This window comes from Enhydra lutris, unplaced genomic scaffold (genome assembly GCF_002288905.1).
Source record: "Enhydra lutris kenyoni isolate GAN:26980312 unplaced genomic scaffold, ASM228890v2 scaffoldscaffold28, whole genome shotgun sequence".
In the NCBI taxonomy this organism is placed as follows: domain Eukaryota; kingdom Metazoa; phylum Chordata; class Mammalia; order Carnivora; family Mustelidae; genus Enhydra; species Enhydra lutris.
Window position 1 is genome coordinate 24,134,319 of NW_019154112.1, and position 21,370 is coordinate 24,155,688.

At 43.9% G+C, this 21,370-nt stretch overlaps 1 protein-coding gene across 3 annotated transcripts in view; it reads left to right on the forward strand.

Annotated features, from left to right (window-relative positions):
* LOC111152293 (intestinal cell kinase) overlaps positions 1-21,370 on the forward strand; it is a 59,155-nt gene that overhangs the window by 20,506 nt on the left and 17,279 nt on the right. For all 3 annotated transcript variants that reach the window (XM_022510770.1, XM_022510768.1, XM_022510769.1), the window contains exons 2-5: positions 1,337-1,609; positions 5,734-5,788; positions 10,587-10,708; positions 11,731-11,810. In XM_022510770.1, the coding sequence (XP_022366478.1) occupies positions 1,509-1,609; positions 5,734-5,788; positions 10,587-10,708; positions 11,731-11,810 (358 nt within the window). In that variant the 5' untranslated portion in view covers positions 1,337-1,508. The remainder of the gene's footprint in view (positions 1-1,336; positions 1,610-5,733; positions 5,789-10,586; positions 10,709-11,730; positions 11,811-21,370) is intronic.

Below are 21,370 nucleotides of genomic sequence, written 5' to 3' on the forward strand. Positions count from 1 at the left end.
GGTGATACTGAATTTGATTGCTTTGGGTAAGAAAGTTTCTGCTGGATTTTTCCCTATGGAGTTACCATCTTTCCCTTTGAAGTTAATAAGTATCTTAGAGATACTTCAAAACTATGTAAGTATCCTGTTTCTCCTCAACCTTTCATCCGCTCATATTTGCATCCATCAGGACTGTTGTCTGCAACAAATCTTATTGTGGTATTTGCCTAACAGTGAATTTTTTATTTCCCTCTTTCCTTCTGCATTTATTGATTGGAATTCTTCTGGAAGGAGAAGTTGCATGTACTGGATTTAGATGCAGAAGTTCACATACTTCTAATGAGTATTTTCTGATCTTTTGATTTTTCAGATAATTAGTTTGACAGCCTTATTTTCCTCAGAGTGCCTGGCTGGCTCAGTTGGTAGAGAATGCGACAACTCTTGATGTCAGGGTCGTGAGTTCAAGCTTCATGTTGCACGTAGAGCTTACATTAAAAACAAAACAAAACCATAAAAAAACCTTTGTTTTCGTATTTATAATTTATTATTGTTTATGTAAAAGCATTGCAATCACTTAACTTATTACTACATTTTCTTTATTATAGGCAGATTGAATGACTCAATTTTATAAATTGCAAAACCATAATTTGTTATTAAAGAAAACATAACTGAATGACTTTTAAAAGGGCACACCCTAAATACAGGCCTTAAGAAATTCGTTGTTCCTTGTTTAGCTTCTGTATGTCTAGTAGTAAAAATAATACTGTTGATGCCTCGCCACAAATAGTCCGTGGAGTACATGTAAATTCTGTATCGGGAGAACTTTAATTTTAACATTTCTTGGCTTTGTTACATTGTAAATCGTAGCAGAATTACGCAGAACACGGTATATTTAGTACAGATTTTTGTAGCTCGGCAATTTTTCTCGACCGTAGTTTTCATGCCGTGTTTGCCCACAGTGGCTGGTCAGCAGAAAAGCATTGAATTGCAATTGATTCATTTCTGAGTCAGTGATAAATTCACTTTCCAAGAGTGGTATCTCTCATCTTATAAAAATTAAAAAGAGCCTTATTTAGGCCAGAGGTTGGCAAACTTTTTCCATAGATGTCCAGATCATAAATATTTTAGGTTTTGTAAGCCATATAGTCCTTGTCACAACTGCTGAATTCTGCTCTTGTGTGTGAAAGCATCTGTAGACAATGTACAAATGAGTGGCCATAGCCATGTTCCAATAAAACTTTATTTACAACAACAGGTGGGGGGGTTGTCATTTGCTGAGCCCCAATTTAAACAATAAAAATACACAAACTTAAAATGCACATTAGCAGTTACCCTTGTCTCACATTTGTCTCTACAGGCAGAAGACTGATCTTTGAAAATATGTATTTGGGAGATAGTCACGTTCTATTGAATACCTTGTGCTGGTGCTGCCATCGAAAAATCTGGTTACACTCCGGGGAGGCCTGCCGCCTCTGCAGGACTGCACCGCCTCGGCCTTGAGATGAGTGTCTGGCCTGAGCGGGCACACCATGAATAGATACACAACGATCAAGCAACTCGGGGATGGAACCTACGGTTCCGTCCTACTGGGACGAAGCATTGAGTCTGGGGAACTGATTGCCATTAAAAAGTAAGTTTTATTCTCCACTTGCATCAGTTCATCTTCCACTCCACATTGTCAACATCATTTTAACTCTACCCTCTGCATTTCTCACTACTGAAAAATTTTTAAAGGGGGGGGGGGGTAGGATGCATGGAGGAAAGTTTTTTTTTTTTTTTTTTTTTTTTTTTCTTAAGATTTTATTTGTCCATTTGAGAGAGAGTGAGAGAAGGCAGGAGAGCGGAGAAGATCAGAGGGAGAAGCAGACTCCCCGTGGAGCTGGGAGCCTGATGAGGGACTCAGTCCCAGGACTACAGGTTCATGACCTGAGCCCAAGGCAGCTGCCCAACCAACTGAGCCACCCGGGCGCCCCTGGAGGAAAGTCTTAGACATTGATTTCTGTAGGCTAGGTAACTTTCGGCTCTGGAATGTTCATGGCAGAGGTCTTAAACACATCCCTACTTTAGATTTGCATACAGCACTAGTACTTTTTCAAAGGGTCTTATCCTAAAGAAAAGAAAATAAAACAAAGTGTTAGCCTAGTGTGACATAATAACGAGCAGGTTTAGAAACATTTCATTGGAGAGGAGATTGAAACTCGGAGAAGTTAAGTGACTTAATTTGGGTCACTTACACATGGTACACATGGTGGTAGTCTGGGGGCTGCTGTCTTCCTCTCCCCTGTTTACTTGCCCTTTGCAGTATGTATTAGTTATCTGTTGCTATGTTTAAAACTAAGAATTCGTCATTTAAAACTATACACATTTATGATCTCAGAGTTTAGGTGAATTCTTTAGGGTCTCTCATGAGGCTGCAGTCAAGGTGTTGACCAGTGCCGGGGTCTTGGCTGAAGGCTGGACTGGGAAAGGATCCACTTCTAGGCTTACTCACGTGATTGCAGGCAGCATTCCATACCTCCCTCGTGGTTGCATTGAGGGCCTCCGGTTCCTGCTGGCTGTTGGCTAGAGGCTGTCCTCCATCCTTTGCCATGTGGGCCTCTCCAAAGAACAGCTCACAACTTGGCATCTTGCTTCAAGATGGGGCCATGAAGGCCGTGAGAGAGGCTTCTACCAAGGTGGAAGTCCCATCTTTTTGCTTTTGTTAACTAATCCCAGAAGTGACCTCCTCTCAGGTTGTTGTATTCCACTGGTTAGAAACAGGTCATTGAAGGGGAGGCATTATCCCAGGCACCAGGAGGTGGGAGTCTTCAGGGATCATTTTAGGACCTGCCCACCATACCCATCTATATCCAGTCACTTTCTCAACATCTCCGTCTGGATGCCCTGCAGGCACTTTGAACTCATTACATCCCGAACTGAGCTTTTATCCAACATTTTCCCTCTCTTGCCCCAAACCTGTTTTCCTTCAGTGTTCCCTATCTTGAAAATGATACCACCATTCCTTCAAAACCTGCACATCCTCTTGACCTCCCTCTGGATGCCCAGCATTGGCCACCTAGCCCCGTAGATTCCGACTACTGTATATTTATCTGACCCACCTCCTGCTCTGTGTTCACCCTGCCAACCTCCCACTCAACCTGTTATCATTTACCAGTTCTGCCACTGGAATAATCTCCTCTCTAGGGTTCCTGAGTTCCGTTCTACTCCTCTCCATTCCAGTCTGAAGGGATTACTTTAAACACATGAATCTAATTGTCTAAAATCCTTTGCACCAAACACTGTGTCTCTGCTGCCCCATCGCATCACCTCGCCCCGCCTGATTTCGGTGTGTTGCGGTGTACAGTTCTATGCCCACTACCAGGACCCTTACCCCCAGAAGCATATGGGAGATCTCAACCAGGGCACCCTCCATACAGACCAATAGAAGGCCCCCAGCAGGACTAAGCCCCAATTGCACACCTTGGTATCAGCTCAGTAACATATACTTTAATGGGTTTCCCGTGTCTCTGTTTCCATTTTCCCTGGTCCTTGCTCTATCTTCCTGGAATCACCTCACAAATAAACCACCTGTACCCAAGTGCTTGCCTCACGCTCTGCTTTCAGAGGAACCCAAACCACAGCATTTTGCAATATCTTCCTATCAATTTTAGGAATCAAGCCCCCCATTTTGAATGTGACCTACAACATGCTGCGTCGCTTGGCTGCTCCCTGTTTTCTTCAGTCTGACCTCCTGTCACTAACCCCTGCTGACGTCATTTTTATCACTCTGGCCTTTCAGCTTCTTGAACTCATCAGATACCTTTTTTTTTTTTAAGTCAAATACCTTCCCACCCCTAACCTTCACATTGATATTCCCTGCCTCCTGCCTCCAGGGGCTAAATTCTGCTGATCCTTCAGGTCTTAATTAAAACATCATCTCTTTCAGAAGTGCTTCCTGGGGCGCCTGGGTGGCTCAGTGGGTTAAAGCCTCTGCCTTCGGCTCAGGTCATGATCCTGGGGTCCTGGGATCGAGCCCCACATCGGGCTCTCCGCTCCTCAGGGAGCCTGCTTCCCCCTCTCTCTCTGCTTGCCTCTCTGCCTGCCTCTCTGCCTGCTTGTGATCTCTGTCAAATAAATAAATAAAATCTTTAAAAAAAAAAAAAAGAAGAAGTGCTTCCTGATAGCCCAGACTAAATTCGGTTACTTTGGGATCTGCCCTCATGGTGTCCTGTGCCTTTCCTCCCTGGCACTCAGCACAGAAAGTGATGATTAATTGCCCACCCTCCTGCCACCGTGTCAGGCCCACGAGGGATGACCCTCTCACCGTTGTGTCCCTAGTGCATGACAAAGCCCCTGCCATGCAGGAGAGGCTAAAGAATATTTGGGGCGTAAACTCCACCAGCAGACCATGTGACAGTGGGGACAGAGTGTGTGAGGTGGAAAGATTCAAGTTAGCCTCCCATTATCCAGCAGGAAGACCTTGGGAAAATCACACGACTTCTCTGTTTCTTCATTTCCTTCCTTGTCCCATCTGTTTCCCTTGGGCTGCTGGAAGAGTCCAGTGAGACCATGTGATTGCAGGGCGATGAGAGGTGGAACCTTGAAACTTGAGTTTCCGGTTAGCCTGTAGGGTTCTCTTTCTCTCCCCTCAGGCTATTGGCTGGGGTTGGCAAACAACCTCTGTACAGGGCCACACAGCAAATATTTTACGCTTGGCAGGCCATATGGTCTCGGCCCCAACACAGTTCTGCGTTCCTGTAAAAGCAGCCATAGGCCACTTGTACATGAATAAGTGTGGTTGTATTCCAATAAAACACTTTCTGGAAACTGAAATGTGAATTTCATAAAATTTTCACACGTCGTGAATTCTTAATCTTCTTTTGATGTGTTTTCCCCAACTATTTAAAGAGATGGTGGGGTACAGATGGCCCATGGGTGATAGTTTGCCAATCCCTGCACGAGAAGGTCTAGAACTGTGTTGTCCAACAGGGTAGCAAGTAACCATAGGGCATTTAAATGTGAATTTTATTAAAAGTTGAGTTCCTATGTTATGCTAGCCATATTCCAAGTACTCTCTACCCAGATTTGTGTAGTCTCATGGCTACCATACTAGACAGCACAGAACATTCCCATCAATATAGAAAGTTCTGTTAGAAAGCTCTAGTGTAGATCAAAGAAGCCTGAGGGATTAGCCTCCAAGACAAGGTTAGCCAGTTTGTGATGGAGCAAGACAGCTGGAGAGGTCTTGCCCTGCCCTGCCCTGTACCACCTCTGGGAAATTTTGTGATGTAGGTTTGATTGCACTGCCAGATTTTAAAATGAATGTTTTGGATAGTATAATATTTGGTGGAAATTGAAACCAGCTTTAAGCACTATTCATTAGATTCAGAATGAAAACATTTTTTTGTTTTGTTTTGGGTTTGAGGTTTTTTGGGTTTTTTAGGTTTTGGGGTTTTTTGTTTATCCATCCCCCTCCCCCATCCCTGAATGAAACCTTTTTTTTTTTTTTTTTAAGATTTTATTTATTTATTTGACAGATAGAGATCACAAGTAGGCAGAGAGGCAGGCAGAGAGAGGGGGGAAGCAGGTTCCCTGCTGAGCAGAAAGCCCGATGCGGGACTCGATCCCAGGACCCTGAGATCATGACCTAAGCCGAAGGCAGAGGCTTTAACCCACTGAGCCACCCAGGCGCCCCTGAATGAAACCATTTTTAAACAAGAAAGTTGAGCCTGTTACTGAGAATAACACATTATTTGTTTCTTTGTTCTCTTTTAGAATGAAAAGAAAGTTTTATTCCTGGGAGGAATGCATGAACCTTCGGGAGGTTAAGGTATTTATTAATACACCAGGGAATAATTTATGTATGGTTGATTAAAATAACTTTATACCTGCTTAGATTTATGGTTGATAGTGTTAGTCATTCTGTTTGAATTGTTCCACTGATGCCAACAAAAGGGGGCAAATAACAACATTATACAACAAATAGCTCAAAGGAGAAGATTGCTAAAATATTAAGAAATCTACTTTTTAAAATTTTGGTATATTACTGTTAACTAAACCACAGATTTATTCTGATCTCACACATTTCCCACTAACATTCTTTCCCTTTCCAAATGTCGTGAAATACACATATGTGAAATTTACCATATTACGAATTTGTAAGTGCACCGTTCAGTGGTATTTACCACATTTGTATTGTATGGGCCTCACCTCCATCCACCTCCAGAATGCTCTTCATCTTGCACACCTGAAACTCTGAACTCGTTAAACAACAACCCCCACGCCCCCTCTGCCCCTAGCCCTCGGCAAACACCCTTTTAATTTCTGTCTCTATGAAATTGACTGCTCCAGGCACCTCAGGTAAGGAGAAATCATACAGTACTTCTTTCTTGTGCCTGGCTTTTTGCACTTGGCTTCATGTCTTCAAGGTTCATGTCATAGCCTGGGTCAGAGTTTCCTTCCTTTTTAAGGCAAAATCCTAGTCAGTTGTAGGTATATGCCACGTTTTGTTGATCCACTCACCCGTTGATGGACACTTGGGCTGCTCCTACCTTTCGGCTCTTGTGAACCTTCCCATTTCTTTAAGCTCTTCCTTTCCACTGGCTCCTTCTCTTCAGTCTCTAAATAAATATATGTACCCTCCATCCTCCCTGATCAACTGAGCAGCGAGCCTGGCGTGGGCCTCAATCCCAGGACACCAGGATAATGACCTGAGCCAAAGACAGACATTTAACTGACTGAGCCACCCAGGCACCCCTCCAGTTCGTTTTCTTAGGCATTTTCTTGCCTGCAGTGTTGAGTGCTGTCTTCTCCCAGGGCTGTGTGACTGTGCTTTTTGCCCCACTGTCCTACCTCTTTTTTTTTTTTTTTTAAGATTTTATTTATTTATTTATTAGAGAGAGAGAGCATGAGAGGAGAGAGGTCAGCGGGAGAAGCAGACTCCCTGCTGATCAGAGAGCCCGATGTGGGACTCGATCTTGGGACTCCAGGATCATGACCTGAGCCGAAGGCAGTTGCTTAACCAACTGAGCCACCCAGGAGCCCCTGTCCTGCATCGTTCTTGCCTTTACCAAGTGCTCTGTAGTTCACCCTTTAAAGAGCAATGATTTCTCACATTTCATCCTTAGCGGTGTTCTCCTTTGCTCCAAGTCTCCTCCCGAGTAATTTCATTTACTTCCCTCACTTCAGTGGTCTCGTCAGATCTTTTATTCTTTGTAAACATTGGACCAGAGATTGATGAATGGCCACGTCCTGTTTAAATGTAGTTCTGTTGGAACACTTGTCCACTTACATACATATTGTCTATGGAGGATTTCATGCTTTGATAGCAAAGTTGAGTATTTGTGGCAGGGACCTAGATAGCCTAAAATATTTATATTCTGTCCTTTTAAGAAAAGTTTGCTGACACTTGCTTCAGGCCCACATATCCAACTGCTTCGTGGATATCAGTACCTGAATTTTCTAGAATGTCTGCCTCCCCCAGTGCTCCTATTTTCTCCCTCTTCTGCTAATGATCATTTACCCATTCACCCAGAAACTGCAGCTCACTGCAGGTGGCCTCTGTGACCTCACTTCCTCCACATCTCCTCCACCCCGTGTGCTGTCCCCAGAATGATCTCGGTGACATTAAGCTGCTCACACACTACCTACTATTTCCTGAGATGCTACTCTGAGCCAGGCAGCACATGCGCTGTCTTATTTCATTCTCACAATTACCTCATGAGGAAACTGTTAGTACCTTGGGTTTGCTGCTGAGAACAGCTGCGACCCAGAGACTCAGTCACGTGCTTGAGGTAACAACAACTCTAAGGCCACAAAGCTTGGTTTCAGACCCACGTTTGTCAGGCTTCAAGGCGTATATATATACATCTGGCATCCAACCAGTATCTTCTCTGCCCACTTGCCCTGTTGGAGTCTTCTGGATGGGCTTCCTTCAGAACCAAACTGGGGCGGTTCTCGTCCCTCAGGCATAGACCACGCCATTCCACTCACACATCCATACCTAAGAAGGGCTTCTCTCCTGACATACCCTTTCCCTCCCACTGACTTCATCAAGATGCTACTCTTCCTTCAAGTTACATTGAGAATAATACACTCATTGACCATTCAGTTTGCTGATCACTCCTTCTTGAAACATTTCCAAGTTGTCTCTGTTTCTTGTCTCTAAGTTGTCTGTAACTTGTCTCTGTCATTCTCTTGACCCTAATAAAATCTCCTTCATTCTGTTCTGTAGATTTTTGCACTCATGCCCTCTCTTCTTAATTAGGCTGTTTGCCCCTTACAGGCAAAGACTGTGCCTCATGCCCCAGGGCACCCTTGAGGAGTAGTTCGTTGTAATTTTGTTTGATTGTTAAGAACCTTCACCCAAATGGGGATCCACACTCTCCACTTGGACTGCTGACCTGGGTTTAATCTGCTATTTGTGCTTCTCAGCTCTAACTGTCCTGCCTCTTCCTCTCCTTGTAAACCTTCCCTGTGCCTAAATAAGATGCCTTCTCCCTGTAATGAGTCACACAAAATCTCCCACACAAAATTCATCCCTTTTATATTAAACCAATAAAGACTTTACTTGTCCATGGGACTCACGCAGAAACAGCTATGAGCCCTGAATCAGTAATTCATGCTCAAAACATACGTCAGCCCAAGCATTTAAGGTACTCTGCTCCTTACCTAGAATCCTCCTCTTGAAAAGCTTTAAAAAACCTCCTTCCTTTTCCTCTGACTGAATTTGCCCAGTTCATTCTGCGGCTCACCCGCTGGACATGTGTCAACTGTGGTTGGGATGCATTTTAAGTGAATCGAAAAGGTGGCTGCAGGGTTGAATACTTATGAGTTAAGCAATGTTTGTGTTTGTTACTCATGGAGAACCTGGAAATCAGCCTAACTAAAACAAGTAGTTGGCCTGGTTGGGTCATTCTAGAAGGATCCAGCCTTCAGTAGAGGACTTCCTGCCTGAGAGGCTTCTTGGCAGGAGTTTGTCTTTCAGGAAAGAGGCTCCAGAAGACTTTGATTTTGTTCTCATTCACTGGCCATATTTCCTCTCTCTTCCTTGTGGCTTGAAGTAACTCAATGTGTTTATAACACTCCCAAGCTGTCATTCCTTGGGTGCATGATTACTGGGTGTCCTTCTAGATTTGGATATTCATGTTCACCTTTTTGTCTTCAGCCACCGTGTGTATTTTATAAAAGAAGTGTTCTTTGGAAGGAAATTCAAAGATCAGGAGGGCTTTACAATGTATTATCATTGGAGTCACTTCTCTGTGAGGAGAAGGCTTTTGGAATTAAAGGGCTCATCCCACTGGCCCATGGCCCTTGGAGGCTCCCTTGCAGGAGACTGTTAATCAAATTCTGACCATCTGGTGAGCAAAGCTGCAGTTTCCCTGGCTGTGGTACATGAACAGGATCACTGCTCACAAACAAAAAAGTATCCTCGCTCACCATCAACAGAACTAATGATGCAAACAGAAAAAAGTTGACAGGTGGATGCGTCAGGAACAGGAGAACTGCACGTGCACAAGGGTAAAGAATCAGGTCACACCCCATTTTCTGAGCCACCCTCGTTTCTCATCACCTGCCTGCCCTTTTTTGCCTTTGCTGTTCTTGAAAGCAGAGCTCTTTCTCCCTTCTCACCTTGGTGGGGCGGGGGGATGGGGGGTGCTTTGCAATGAGATTTCTCCCCTTTTTTTTTTTTAAGATTTTATTTCTTTGTTTGACACACACACACACACAGAGAGAGAGAGAGAGAGAGAGAGTGAGAGAGGAACATAAGCAGGGGAAGCAGGAGAAGGAGAAGCAGGCTTCCCACTGAGTGGGAAGCCCGATGCTGGGCTCGATCCCAGGACTCTGGGAACATGACCTGAGCCGAAGGCAGATGCTGGATGACTGAGCTACCCATGTGCCCCGAGATTTCTCCTCTTCCCCCTTTCTCCTTTAAAACTCACATTGGTGGGGGATGGGCTAGATGGGGGATGGGCATGAAGGAGGGGATTTGTTGGGATGAGCGCTGGGTGTTGCATGTGAGTGATGAATCACTAAATACCTCTTCTGAAAGCCAGTACTACATCATGTGTTAACTAACTTGAATTAAATAAAACATTAAAAAAAAAATAAAACACCCATCGTAAGGACTGCTGTGTGCCTCATGGACACACATGAGTCCAACGAAGTTGAGAGCCTCGGGCCATCAGCCTCTGTCTATGAGAACAATTTCCCGTTCAAAGCGTCTGCAGACTGTTGGCTGGTCATCTCGGCCCAGAGCAGCTGCCTTCTCTAATACTAAAACGATCAATGCCTCAGCTTCCCATTGGTTCCCTTCTGGCCATTTTCATGGCATGAATTCCATCATCTGGAGGGAGTGCGCCTAAAATAGCCCAAGCCCATTGCCCGGTGCAGCAGGTGGCCAGAAATACCCGTCATGGTCAAGTACTTACTGGCTAGTCAGCTAATCACAATGGCTTTGCTAATGAAGTCATTATTGACTTCGGAGAAATACCATGTATTGTCAATGAAATGGGAATTGTGGCATTTCTGTGGTTCTAGAATTAGATGTTTCTTCCGAAGTATACGTGCCACTGCTTTTCTTTTCCAGCAACAGATTTTCTCTCATTTTTTTCTGTTTCTCCTTTCAGTCTTTAAAGAAGCTCAACCATGCCAATGTAGTAAAATTAAAAGAAGTTATCAGGGAAAATGATCATCTTTATTTTATCTTCGAGTACATGAAGGAAAATCTTTACCAGCTCATTAAGGAAAGGTACAGTTTGGTCTTCACGATCTTAGAAATAAAGACCACAAAGTACATGTGTTTTCTTTTTGCTTTTGTCTATCGTACTTAATGCTGCTTAGGCTTCCTTGTTGAAAGCCGCCCAGTAGATGAGGGGCCCAGGCCACATTCCTGCTCGGGAGGCCTCGGGATGGCTTCACAGAAGCGACTTTCAGTGCAGCCATTTTCATGCTTCAATGGGTTGTTCACCCAGAGAAGCTCAGAGATTGAAAAGAAACTCTTCAGCTCTCCATTCCCATGAGGACATATGGACAGAGCAACTAGAGGTCAGAGTGTAATGGCCTCGTTTATTCTGAGGCCTCCATCGAGAACTTGGTTTCTCAAACTTCCCTTCTTGCTGTACAGGGTGCAGGGGCTTACGTGCTGGGAAGAGGAAACTAATAAACTTGCCTGCTATGGTCATTTTGAACTTTTGAACTAAAGTGAGCCACGTGGAACTTCTTGGGGATATTTTCTCAGTGGCAAATGAGCGTCATTCACAGCTTCTCTCTGAATGAACTCAGTCAATAAATACAGTCTTCATGGTCACCAACATCAGAAAAGCAGCATGGTTTGCCCGACTTGGAGGGGAATACGGCACTATCCCCGACTATCCACTACATTTCGTAAGGACTTCATCTGGAAGACCTCAGATTTTCCCCATTACAAATTTTTCAAGTTTCATATTATGGAGAGAGAAGATTTTTATATGATAGATCAGAGGGTTTGGAGGGGTGGCTCCCATAAAATGTTTAATCTTTTCTTCTGAGTAACATAACTGAATATACCAATTGCCAATATACCAATACAGCAGTGTTGACAAGGTAGCTGTCTTGTATGGACAAATGGTTGTTTTTCTTTGGTCTTTGTTATCAAAGGATCTGGTCACATTTGTGTGTAAGCAAACGTTTTCTTAAATTCCTACTGTATAACCAAAAGAACAGGAACATAGAGTATTTGTTTCCATATGTAAATCTAGATTTATAACTTTTTTCCTCCTCTGTCCCATCCAGAAATAAGTTGTTTCCTGAATCTGCCATAAGGAATATCATGTACCAGATATTACAAGGACTCGCATTTATTCACAAACACGGTAGGTGATTTAGAGTACTGTGCTTTTTAACAGCAGTGAAATGTTGTCATCAGGTAGAAGGTACAGGAAGCATCAGGGTCTTTGGTGACTGCCTCCCAGAAGAGGTTGCTGGGTTGAGAGGCTGGCAGTGGGGTTTGGGTTATGTTCTCTTTTGTAACTTGATTTCTGAATTTTTCTCGTTGTTTATCATGTCTGTGTGTTCTTATTCTTTAGGCTTTAAGGTTAAGCTCACTGCTTATAGATCTAACAGTTATTCCTGCCCATTATCTGGTGTATTAATAAGACCCCTAAGATTAAGATTCAGAGACATTTACACGTTATGTTTAATCTACTATTACCACTTCCTTGTGGCTTCTCATTTTCCTGATGTATTATATTTCAGTTCAGAAGCCCTCAAAAATGGCCTAACAAAATTTATTCAACACAGAAAAATAAAATGAATTAAAAGTTAGCAAAGAGGTGGGGCGCCTGGGTGGCTCAGTGGGTTAGGCCACTGCCTTTGGCTCAGTTCAGGATCCCGGAGTCCTGGGATCGAGCCCCATAACAGTTTTCCCCTGCTCTGCAGGGAGTCTGCTTCTCTCTCTCCTTCTGCCTGCCACTCCCCCTGCTTGTGCTCTCTCTCTCTCTCTCTCTCAAATAAATAAATAAAATCTTTAAAAACAAAATAAAACAAACAAAAAGTTAGCAAAGAAAGACAAAGACAAAAGGTATGGATAGAGCTAAAGGGGGAAGTTAATCGGCAAAATGTGTTCCTGCAAGTTCTATTTCAGTAAAAGAAATAGGCTATAGATTTGATTCTGAGCTTGCTTTCTGACAATGCAAAATGTGAAACATGACCAACTACGTCCAAAGTAGTTCCCCCACCCCCAGTAAAAATAGTCCAGTTGCCCAAGAGAGGCAGAACTATTCTTGGAACTAAGACCAAAGAGGTTTATCTCATGAATCCTTCTAGAGGGGACATTATGTAATGTGACTTCATGGTAAACAGTGACAGTTTGCACAGAGCCGTTTCATGTCATGTCCCTCATTCTAGGCCAGTTATATCACTTGGTCAGAGAAAACAGTCCTGCTGGGAACCAGTATGATTCACTGTAAGGATGGTCCAGGGGTGCCTGAGTGGCTCAGTGGGTTAAGCCTCTGTCTTCGGCTCAGGTCATGATCTCAGGGTCCTGGGATCAAGCCCCGCATCGGGCTCTCTGCTCAGCAGGGAGCCTGCTTCCCCCCTCTCTCTCTGCCTGCCTCTTTGCCTACTTGTGATCTCTCTCTTTGTCAAATAATAAAATCTTAAAAAAAAAAAAAGGATGGTCCAAGGAGCGATTTAGAATATCTAAAGGAATGGATGGCCACACACCCCCGGGAAGTCCGAGACTATTGTCCATGGCTGAAGATTTGAAAGGTGCTGAGTAGCAATGACTCTGAGGCTATATTTTCCAGCAAACATCTGGAGCGTTACTAAGTCTCTGCTACTAACTAGACACAGACCCACCTTCTTGTGAACCTAGAGCCATGGGATGGACGTGTCCCCCAGTTGAGCCAGGAGTTCTGTAGGGGGTCATTTGAAGGCACTTTAACTTGAAAGACAGATGGACCAAGCAGTTGATCTTGCAGAGATGGAAAGCTGTTCAGTTCACCCCCAGTCTGAAGATGTTGCCACTGCAAATACTGCACCATCGGATGAGTTTCATTACCCAGTAGGGTAATGGTTGGAAGCCCTTTGATAACACGGTCAGCGCTGATTTGACACAAATTGGCAGAGAGTAGAAAAGACATCGCACCTCAGCCAGTTGCACAATCATTTGGGATCCTTCCCAGCCTGTCTTTAACCTCTAAGCAGCCCCTCGGGTAGAGGCTAAACAAAGCACAGACAGATAGACAGAGGCTCTCTGTGCAAATCCATGTTGGCCTCAGGCACATGCTGAAGAACCAGTGAGTAATAATGCAAGACTGAGTCCACTTGTGAACCAATTCCAGGAAAAAGTTTTTAGTAAACAGTCAGCCTGATTCTGCTGGCATTGATAGAGCCTTCAGTCACCAGGGTTCACAAGGGATGGAATTTGCAAAACATGAAAAACTGGTATGGTGGCTAAGGGACAAATTGGGGGAGAAGGGTAACTTACTACAGCAGAAGGAAGTGACAAGAAACCAATGAGATTCTCAAAAGGGAAAGGTCGACCAGAATGTTTTCACCCAGGGACAGTAACATAATGGCTTAGTTACTCAGGCTGTTGACTCAGTCCTGGAAACTGAGTAGTGGACCTAAGAGAAAGTGAATATTCATTGGCTTTCTCTTCTTGTCCCTGGGTTCCTTTTCATGAAACTCAGGTTTTCTGTTGCCAGAAAGGACTTGTAATCTTTTTGCCTGGGTCTCTACCTGATCCCATCAAATGAACACACATGCTCTCACACACGCCTCGTGCCTGTGCATACGCATCTACACATACACAAGCCCACGTACCTGCATGTATGCCGCCTCCCCCCAACACCTGCACACACCCATAGCCGCGAATGCTTGTGTGTACACACACACATGCATATTTGTATCCAGTAATGTAGCTTCCAGACACTAATGTGACACCACAGCTTCTGGAAACTCTACGCCGTCAGTTTCCCTCACCCGCCTTGGACACTCAGATCGTGTATGAAGACAGCGCAAGGGAAGGCTCAGGTCATGGAGTAAAGTCAGACCACCTCTGTTTTTACAAGCCCAGTGCCATTGCTATTCCCAAAGATTCTTGTGGATGCTTTTCCCCAGCTGTTAAGTGCCCAGTTCTAGCATGAGCTTCATAACACTTCATCTGTCATCCAACTTACTTCCTTCCCACTTTCTCAGTGAGCAAGGACAGATGGTATCTATTCTTCCAAAGAAGAGACTGACGTTCAGAGAGGTTGAAAGACCTGCCAAAGGCCCCCCTGCCACAAAGTAGTGGGGTGGAGATTAGCTCAGGGATCTGTGCCCATTTGCGGTGCTTTACTAGAAGAACCTGCCTTCTTTCACAGAGAAACAGAGAATCAGAGGTGAACAAAATAGTGATAATAATTGTTGGTTGGAGGGATATTAATTTTACAGGTCATTTTCATTGATAAATGATTTTCAGAAATATTATAACAGTTGATTTTATATCATTGACTTGCTTTTGTTTAAGTGCACACGGAACTCCATACTATCTCTTTGCTCCAGTAATGGAAAAGAAAATCATCTCAAGCACTTCACAGATTTATCTTGTTAGCTTGTTCTTACTGTAAGAAGGTGCATTCTGTCCCTGGGGAGTAGACTCCTTCGAGAGGGGAGAAGAGCGCTATAGGTAGTTGCTATGGCCATAGTTCATGTCACTGAGTACTTACCCCCCACAGGGAATGAAAACGTGACTCCACTTGGTGCTGATTGAGCAATGCCAAAGCATATGTACTTTGCTGCAATTAAATAATTAATGCAAACCATGTTTCACCCTTGACCTGCCTTTGGAAATGCCCAGCTCACACTTACCCATGTAGGCAATCAGAAACACCTTAAGTGGCTTGGAGGACAATGTTTTGCCCCCAAAAGTGGTTTTCTGCTTCTGTGTTTCACCACTGTCTTTCAGAGCATGACCTGGGTTAGCCCATGGCCCTTCTGTGTGTTGCTGTCCTATTGGTCTTCATGATCATAAAACACTGTAGTTTTAAATTCAGTAATATCTGTGAAACTAACAACTTCCATCACAGGAAGGTGTGCCATGTAAATTCCTTGTGTTTCAGTAGTCCCTGGTTATTTCCATATATTCATATCAGGTTCATCATTAACAGAATCCGGCAGAGGGGAAAAAGCCTTCTTTGTGGCTTGATGTTTTCCTTGCCCAAGGGTTGTTAATGAAAAGTAAGCACCACACACTTTCTGCCAGGATTAAAGAGAAGATCCCTCTGTTACTTGACTGGCATGGGGGTGCCCTGAAATTAAGTTGAAGTTCTGTTCCTGTCTTCTGGAAGCCAAATAGTTTTGAAGAGGAAGGTTCTTATCTTACTAGCACTTTGCTGTCGCATGATGTCTGAATGAACCATCTGTATGGGTTTCCATTGTGAATCAGAAGCCCAGAGGAAGAAGTGGTCTCATTGTGACAAGCTCCAGTGCCCACATCAGCAGAACACATACCTAGCTAAGCACTGGATCAGAGGTTAGCACCACCTACTCATAGGTGAAGTGCATGGCTAGCTTCCCAAGCCTTAATTCTTACATGCAAAAAATGGAGCGGTGTCTGCCTGCCCCCCTATTGAGAGGATAAGAGGATTCATAATACTACTGATGACAAGGTCTCACAAGGGGCCAGCGTGCCCAACATGGCTCTAAAACTTTTATAAAATTAACACATTACATTCTGCAAAATAAGCCCTCAATGTTTTCTTCCCAATTTCCAGATTTGGAAAGTAAGGCACAGAGAGGTTAAGTGATTTTCCAGACAGTGAACAGAATTGAGATTTGACTGGTCCGCACACTTAACCACTATGCTGCATTGCTTCTTACATGAAAATTACAATATTTTGTTAAAATAGAGATGAAAAATAGGGGCATCTGGGTGGCTTAGTCGGTTGGCATCTGCCTTCGGCTTGGGCCGTAATCCCGGGGTCCTGGGTTCGAGCCCCACATCAGGCTCCCTGCTCAGTGGGGAGTCTGCTTCTTCTCCCTCTGCCTGCCGCTCCCCCTGCTTGTGCGCTCTTCCCTCCTTCCTTCCCTCTCTCTCTCTGTCAAATAAATAAATAAAATCTTTTTTAAAATAGAGATGAAAAATAAATATACAGAATGTCAGGGTCTTTTATAGTTTTAATTACTAAGGAATAGAACTAATAGGTATAAGACTAATAGTAGCCAATTTAGTCATGAAAAGAGCAGAGGGCTAGATCTTCTAAAGACTTATTCCTGAATGCTTCCTAGTTATAAAGGCTTATACTCAAATACAATATAACAAACAACATATGTCACCTGACCAATACAATTTTCATTAGTCATTTGTAAGGCTTTGTTTGCAGTTAAGTTTTTTCCTAGCCAGTGTTCCTCTGATTGTTTTGGGCCTAAAGTATGATCTATAGATCACTGACAGATACTTACAGAGATACAAGGTGGGGGGGGACCAGATCTTCATTTTCCTCATTTTGTGAGTGTATCTGTTCTGGTGGGGTTAAAGAGGAGCTAGCAGTGAGGGAAAGGAGGGAGCTTGACTAATGCGAGGAGGTGGTCAGTGCTCACGGGGGCATGATCTATCAAGGAAGCAAGGTGCGAGGTCCGCAGTGTGAGAGTGACACTTGGATCGTGGTACAAGTCAGAGTGATGGAACGAAGGTGCTAGTTCGTTGAGGTGGGTGTTACAGATGGTGGCAGAGGGAGCTCGCCATGAGGCTTGGACGCTGGAGGACAAATGATTCATGATGAGGGAAAGGCCACATGCGTTTGGAAATAATAATTTAGCCCAAGTAGAGGAGAAAAAGGGAGTCTAAGAGGAAAAACAGTGTCAAAGGGAGGACTGGAATCACAAGTCAAGATTTAACCATATAGATTGAGTGGGACAGACTAGAGTCCAACAGTACAATGGCACTAGCCCATTTCTGGTAGGATGGAGAATAATTAACCACCCCCACCCCCGTCACCAACCAATGACTCAGTTTTCCCATCTGTTCAGTCAGAAAATGATGTTTGCCATTTCTTTTTTTCACTGGTGTTTCTTTAATGCTCTGAGTTTTAAGAAGAGGGGCCATGGTCCCACAGTTCATAGCTTTTCAGGGTCACAGGAGTTTTCCTGCGTGCACTGATGAAAGATGACTCTCTGGTAACTGCTTCTGTCTTTGCATATTCTTAAATCAGTTCCAAGATGGGAGCATACAACCAGGCCTTCTGGGAGCTGGAGGGTGCTCTGACGAACAGAGGGTCCCAACGTGGTGACTCAGTTATACTGAGTTAGAAACTGCCCAGTCTGGTGTGCGTTGATCATCTTTATCTAATTCGTCTGATACTAAGCCATCCAAACTTATCCACATCAGAAAATTCTTTTCTTTTATTTTAAAGGCTATCCTTGACTAATACTGAATTACCATTTGAATGTGCTGACGGCCTCAAGTTTGGTTCTTACTATAATTTAGGTTTCAGTTATTATTAATTTGGTTAGGATACTTAAGGAAGTGCTGTGAAGAAGGCCATAGGGTATATATCGGTATGATGGCAGAATAAAGAATGAAGCAATGGAGTATAGACATACTACATTTTTTTTTCTTTCCATACACATTTCCACACAAAGGAGATACGTAGGCGTACGCACACACATACTCAGATGGCATGCCAGTAGCAAAGTCTCTGTGCCTGTCTCTGGTCTAACCCGGGTGGGACTCCTTTGATCTTCTCAATGCCTTGGATTATGGAAAACAGAAGCAGCCTTTGGTGAGAAGGAAGTACTTCCTCTTATCACTTGTGGCCCCCTTGAATATATAGGATCCCTTCTATATGTCCAGCCCCTCCTTTTTTGAAAATTATTTGTGTGGTTTTTTGTTTTTAAGATTTATTTATTTATTTTAAAGAGACAGTACAGGTGGCAGGGCAGTGGCAGAGGGAGAGAGAGTCTTAAGCAGAACCCACAGTGAGCACAGAGCCCAACACAGGGCTCAGTCTCATGCCCTTGAGATTAGGACCTGAGCCAAAAACCAAGATTTGGGACACTCAACTGACTATGCCAACCAGGCACCCTGCTTCGGCCCCTTCTATGTGCTCTGTAATTATATTTATTTTGTGCATTCTAGCTAACCATTCCCCTGCAGATCCATCATTAGGCCATAATATTATCCGTTTGGAGTGTGACCTAATACCAAGCTCTGGCAATGAACAGAGGGGAGGGTCTTAAAAAAAAAAACACGTTGCTTTCGGGGCGCCTGGGTGGCTCAGTTGGTTAAGCAGCTGCCTTCAGGTAAGGTCATGATCCTGGGATCCTGGGATAGGGTCCCGCATCAGGCTCACTGCTCAGCAGGGGTCTGCTTCTCCCTCTCCCTCTGCCTGCTGTTTCCCCTGCTTGTACTCTCCTGCTCTCTCTCTCCGTCAAATAAAAAAATAAAATCTTTAAAAAAACAAACAAACAAACAAACAAGATGAGATCAGGAGGGAGACAAACCATAAGAGACTCTTAATCTCAGGAAACAAACTGAGGGTTGCTGGAGGAGGATGGGGTGGTTGGGTTATGGACATTGGGGAGTGTATGTGCTACAGTGAGTGCTATGAATTGTGTAAGACTGATGATTCACAGACCTGTACCCCTGAAACAAATAATACATTATGTGTTAATAATAATTCTTAAAAAACCAACCAGTGTTGCTTTCCATGATACATGACCTCCAGTGCATGTTCAAGTATAACCATGTCACAATCGCCCTCCCCTTCCTCTACAGCAGAGAGGGTTTGGGGGATTTAGTCCTTCTGGAACTCCCCCCATGTGAGGACTTCCTGCTTTGAGCCCTCAGGGTCTCCCCCACTGCTTCAGGGTCACTGCTCTTCTCACTTCTTAGTTGCTGTTTGGTGAGGCTTCCTGCCTCCTGGTCTTCTCTCTGTTGCCCCCAACAACTTGGCCAGAGTAGATGTCACCATTGAGCTCTTTCACATTCCCTACATACCTATTCAAGTCTTTGGTTCTGTCAGTAAGACTATCTTATGAGATCACCATGCTCCCGCCATAGTGCTAGGCGCTCAGAAAAAATAGCATCATGGCTTCTACCCTTAAAGTGCTCCATCTAATCAGAGAGAGATGGTCAGTGTACCGGAAAATGGCAGAGTTCTGCTCAAGTTCAGAGGGAAGAGCCTATCATGTCTATAGGGCAAGAACTGTGTCCATTTGGGTTGCTTCTGAATCCACAGTGCCTGGTCCAGAGTGGGCCCTCTGTGAACACTTATTGGTTGGATGAGTGAGTGAAGAAGGCTAGCATAATTAAAATGACCTCCTGGAGGAGGAGAAACTCGACGTAGGTCTTGAAGGATAGCAAAGATTGGGATTGACATAGATAAAAAGGAACAAGGGTACGACATTGGGAATAGATACAATGAACCTGAAGGAAATGAGGAATTTTACCTGATGGGAACATACTTTATACATCCTGGTGATAAGTACTAGAAAAGTCTATCTCTAGGTATACTGAAAGGTGTTCGATCTTATTAAATAACTTTAGAGGAGCCATGGAAGGCTGTGTGGGGGGGGGCAGTGACAAGGAAAGACAGTGTTTAAATTATCGGGAGGTGAGGAACTGCAGAGAAGCTGATCGAGGAAGGCCTGCCAGCAAGTGGTAATAGAGGGATAGATGAGGAGAGCAAAGACTTGGGAGGGAGGACTGAAAAGGGGCAGGAAGGGTCAGACAGGAGATATTTGGATGAGAAATGGAACACAATTCCATGACTCTTTGGAAAGGGTCCAATACAACTACAGGGAACCAGGATATCTTATCAGAGGTTTGGGAAGGAGAGATGATTTGGGAGAGGAAAAAAGTGGTTTGGGACAGGTTGATGAGACAGTGATATCCAGCTGCAACCCCAGTGGAGACAGAAGTCCAGAGAAGGGTGGGAAAGGCATGTCAGAGACGTAGATCTGAGCATCTTCAGCATGGAGGTTGTCAAGGAATAGTGTAGCTCTTCTGTGATGGCTCTTTATTCCCCCCATCATGTGCTAGTTGGGATCCAACTGTCATAACATTGATTAAAAACAGCACATAACAAATAACACCATCAGCAGCTTTCACAGAGTTGTGTACTCAGTGTTGTTGTTCCACCGCCATTGAGAGTCATGCACAATGATGGCCATGTCAGTGATGCTCTCTACAAGTGGAAAGTTTTGGGGTTTTGAGGCGTTTATCACTGATCAGTGGGTATCTGAGCGCACCTGGAAATTTCACGTGTTGAATATCCTGCACACATCCCCAGAGCTCTGTGGTAGCCGAGATGGGCTTCCCATTTGGTGAGTTGTCTTTGCCTTCCACAGTACATGCTGCAGATACCTCTGCTTCTTCATTAGGCAAAGTAATAAGCTTTAAACCTCTGAAATATTTGTTGTGATACACCAGAATCTCAATACGAGTAGGTCCCTTCTTAAATCCCTTGTTCCTTAAACAGAAATTGTAATTGTGTTTTTCTTGTGATATAAACTCTCAAACTCGTAAGACTTTTGTCTTTTGAAATGGTTTTAATCTCAAATTCTTTCTAGCTGATGTGGGCAGTGTAGGCATGAGATAGACAGATAGATAGATAGATAGATAGATATAGATACAGAAAGAGATATCTATCTATCTATCTATTACCCCCCGGTGGGTGACAATTTCTTTTTGCAAAGTTATCTCACCCTGATGCAGGGCTTGATCCCAGGACCCTGGGATCATGACCTGAGCTGAAGGCAGATGCTTAACAACTGAGCCACCCAGGGGCTCCCAGAGTTTTGAGATTTTATTTATTTATTTATTTATTTATTTATTTTGAAGATTTTATTTATTTATTTGACAGAGAGAGAGATCACAAGTAGGCAGAGAGAGGGGGGAGGCAGGCTCCCCACTGAGCAGACAGCCAGATGCGGGACTCGATCC